The following is a 3,912-nucleotide window of genomic DNA, read 5'->3' on the forward strand; positions in this document are numbered from 1 at the left end:
TCTCATGAAATTAGAAAAAAATTGTTAAAAAAGATAAAAATTAAAAGTGCAAAAGAGTATAAGTGAAAGAGGACAAACCACAAGTGCTTTTTTCCTTTAGAATTATTTTATTAAATCATAAATGTACAACTGCTTCATATAATAATTCTACATGCTAAAATTTAAGGAATAATGTTATTAATATGTTTCATTACAGCATACTTCTAATAGCTTTTCAAAAACTGAGAAAAATCTGCAAAAGATTTTTTAAAATGTAACATTTTACAAAGAAATGTTAACAATTTACAAACATATAACAAAATGTTTAATGTTAAACAAAATTTAACATTATCAAAGAAGTGATGCTTCTACACTCTGACAAAGATCACTAGAAAAAAACAATTAAGCTAAGAAACTGCCTTAAAGGCATTTTCCATACAGTTTTTCCTCTGCAGGAAGGCAATGTTCTTAAATAATTTAATTCATTCACAAATGGCTCCCTGCACTTGCTCTGGTGTCTTCTGCCATATCACTGCATGTTTACTCATAACCTGAAGCTGCCCAGTTAACTCTGGGCTCTCATCCTCCGCTAGACAGTGAAGCCCAGGGCAAACAAGAAGCAGCTCAGTTTCAGCTTTGCCCTCCCAACCCCCACATCCCCCACTGCCTCCTGGACCAGAGTTTCCTTCACTGTATTGAGCCCTCAAGTTCCTGCTACCTAAGTTTCCATTCCTCAACTGTAATTAAATTGCTGCTGATAATTTCCAAAGTCATTGTTAATTCCACTTCTACAATTTCCTCCTCCATTGTTGCCATGACCACCTCTGCAGCCCCAATCATGGTTGCCAGATATGGGACTTTCACCACCAGAGAGACCCTCTGTCTCTCCCTTTTCCAGCCCCATGATAAGCACCCCTAAATCTAGGACCATTTCCATATGTATCAGATCCTTCCCAGAAGTTACTTTCTCATCCTGATGCTAGTCCCAAATCGCTACCACCACCAGGATAAACCCCCAAACCAAAGCAGCCTCCTCCTCCACTTCTAGAACCCTGGACTTGCTGCATTTCCCATGTCAACAAAGCCTTTGCAACTTTTACATGATGACCATTGATGGTACGGTTTTTCGGCAACACAGTCTTGTCCACAGAATCAAGGTCATCAAAAGTCACAAATCCAAAGCCTCTTTTCTTGCCAGACTGCCTATCAGTAATGATCTCAATGGCACCATTTTTCCATATTTCTCAAAGTAATCTCTAAGATGATGTTCCTTAGTATCTTGTTGAATACCAACAGTTTCTTCAGTGTCCAAAGGACACCCCGCTGTCCAGATGCTGCTCTTGGGACACATGTTTGGGTTTAAGCACTCTGCCATCAATGGAATGGGGTCCGGTGGACATTTCATCCACCTCGGTCATGGAAGAAAAGGTGACAAAACCACACTGTCTTCATCTTTGGCTGGAAGGATCTCTCAGGACCACACAGGCTCTAAGTTCTCCCCACTGCTGGTAACAGTTCCTCAGACATTCTTCTGCGGTTTCAAAGTTCAAAACACCAATAAAGAGTTTATTAATTTGTTCAGCTTCTCTCTTTTGCCTCTTCAAAGCAATTGATTTCTCGGTTTTCTCCATCGGACTGGGTTGCTTCAATCAGATTTCCTATAGCGGAGGGAGATGAGAGAGATCTCAGAGATAGATACAGACTGGACATGTCCCAGCCCTGTGGTAAGAACCTGTGTTGCCCCAGGAAAATACCTCTAGGAGCACTTCCATGGTGATCTGGCAATGCTGCCATGGCCTCTCAGCTCCTGCTGCCCTTGAATCAATCCTGAGTACTTTTCCATTTTCCTGCAAAACATTATTTGAACAGAGTGAGCTTTCCAGACCCAGTCATCAAATATTGCATTTTCTCTTTTAGTTTTCCAATTGTGAACTGTATGTGTATTATCATCTCTTCATTTTATGTTAATTCTCTCACTAAGTTGGATACCCAATGAAGGGAAGAGTAATGTGGACTTTAGTGATTTACCCTGGCATATATACTTACTCACTTTGCCTTTAGAAGGGGCTCAAGATATATTTTGTTGAAAAAAGTATTCGAACTCCAAATATACTTTCTAAAGTTTTCTCAGAAAGTCACTCAACTTCAGTTATACAGTCTTATCACCTCTTTGGTGGGTGACTGCAGTCAACCGTCATCACTATGGTTTCACATCCTTTCTCTCTTAATCCATTTAAGACTTTAATCATAAAAATCTACTTAAAATGTAAACCTAATCAGTGCACACTTTCTTTTAAAATCCATCGTTTCTGTTTCAGAGGGTGTTTTAGAGGAAGAAAATAAAAATATCTTAATCCTGTTGCCCTGCCATAATTACTAACACCACCCCTTTCAACACCCTATATTCCTTAGTTTGGAACGAAAATCACTTGATCCTCATGTTTACAGAGCACCTATTACATGCCAAGTTGTGGACTAAGATCCATAATTAAGAATTTCACTGAACAAAGTCATCACCCCAATTCATTCGAGTCCTGATAAAAGTTTTTTTTAAAAAAAACTCTAATCCTTGGTTCATCCAAAGCAATTACTTTACACAACAAAGAACCACCACATTATCTAAAAAGCTACAAAGTTACAAAATCCAAAACAGAAAATGAATAGTCCTGACTGTACAATAAAAGCCAAAAAAGCAATGTACACATTGCTAAGGTAACCTGCAGAGCAATGAATAGCACACAACTGCCCTAAGTTGGGGTGGTTCTGTGATGACCCAGCAGAGCTGGCTGGAAACTTACCAATTTCAGAGAAAGGGAGGGTGTGTGTATGTGTGTTTGTGTGTATGTGTGTGTTTATGTGTGTGTACTTACCAATTTCAGAGAAAGGAAGGGAGGGAGGGTGTGTGTGTGTGTGTGTGTGTGTGTGTGGCACATAGCACGGGGTACTTGACCCTAGAGGTCAGAAGAGGACCCAAACACGGGTGCATGGCCAGGCTAACAGGGATGGCATCACTGCTGGACTCTGCCAGCCGACAGGTTAGGGCAGGACCAGGCCACCGGATCGGCCGGTCGTCTGGGACATGGAAAAACGTGCTCCCAGGCTGGGGCTGTCCGTCTGTCTGAAGCCCCCTGCTCATCCCTGCTGGCTTTGCCAGCTACATGACTCCCAGGAACTACAGAAACTTGGAAGTTTTCCAGCCAGAACACTAGAGGGCACCTTTACAAGCACAACCCCAAACCAGCAACACCCCTGCAGCCAGAGCTCTGCTGCTCGGGGACACGTGTCAATTGCTGCCCTCACCTTCGGCAGGAGCTGGAGCTGGAGCCGCTCCAGTGGCGGGGGCAGCGGGGGCGGCGGGGGCAGCGGGATCGCCGGCGCTCGGGGGACCTGCCCCAAGGGGAACGCGATCTGCTCCTCCTCACCCTGCGCCAAGTGGGGGAAGGTGGCAGCATTCTCCGGAGAGAGCTCAGTCGCCTGGGGGGTGGCTGGGGCCAGGGGGCCAGCACGGCTGTGGCCATGATCTGCTGGCCGTCGATTTGCCCTCCGTCCATGTGCTTGAGCGCCTTCGCAGCCTCTTCCGGATTCTGGAACTCCACGTAGGCATGGCCTTGAGACGGATGCGCGCGCATCCTGTCTCTGCGCAGGTCGATCTTTCGAACTCTTCCGAAGGTGGAGAATATTTCCCGGATGTGCTCCCTGGTCACCTTCCGCGTGAGCCTCGCTACGTGCACTTTGGTGGGCTTAGGGGCGGGGCTGCGCCGTCTCCTTTCCTTCTCGTCTGGTCTGGGTGATTTGGGTTTGGAACCGGACCGCCGCCTGTGGTCTCGGGGGCGCCAAGGCCTCGGAGAGCCGGGGGAGCTGCTGGAGCTGGAGCTGCGGGACCCACTGGAGCATCCCGAGCGGCCAGATGCTGAGAGCGAGCTGGAGCCTGAG

The 3,912-nt window shown here is 45.7% G+C and overlaps 1 protein-coding gene and 1 pseudogene across 1 annotated transcript in view; both read right to left on the minus strand.

Annotated features, from left to right (window-relative positions):
* Positions 1-947: 947 nt before the first annotated feature.
* Positions 948-1,610, minus strand: LOC104979945 (annotated as a pseudogene).
* Positions 1,611-1,735: 125 nt separating this feature from the next.
* LOC104979946 (RNA-binding protein with serine-rich domain 1-like) overlaps positions 1,736-3,912 on the minus strand; it is a 9,203-nt gene continuing 7,026 nt past the window's right edge. Inside the window, exons 2-3 of the mRNA XM_010828492.1 lie at positions 3,280-3,907; positions 1,736-1,826 (exon numbers count right to left, since the gene is read on the minus strand). Coding sequence (XP_010826794.1) covers positions 1,736-1,826; positions 3,280-3,907 — 719 coding nt within the window. The remainder of the gene's footprint in view (positions 1,827-3,279; positions 3,908-3,912) is intronic.

The sequence above is a fragment of the Bison bison genome, unplaced genomic scaffold (genome assembly GCF_000754665.1).
Source record: "Bison bison bison isolate TAMUID 2011002044 unplaced genomic scaffold, Bison_UMD1.0 scf7180017864492, whole genome shotgun sequence".
Taxonomy (NCBI): Eukaryota; Metazoa; Chordata; class Mammalia; order Artiodactyla; family Bovidae; genus Bison; species Bison bison.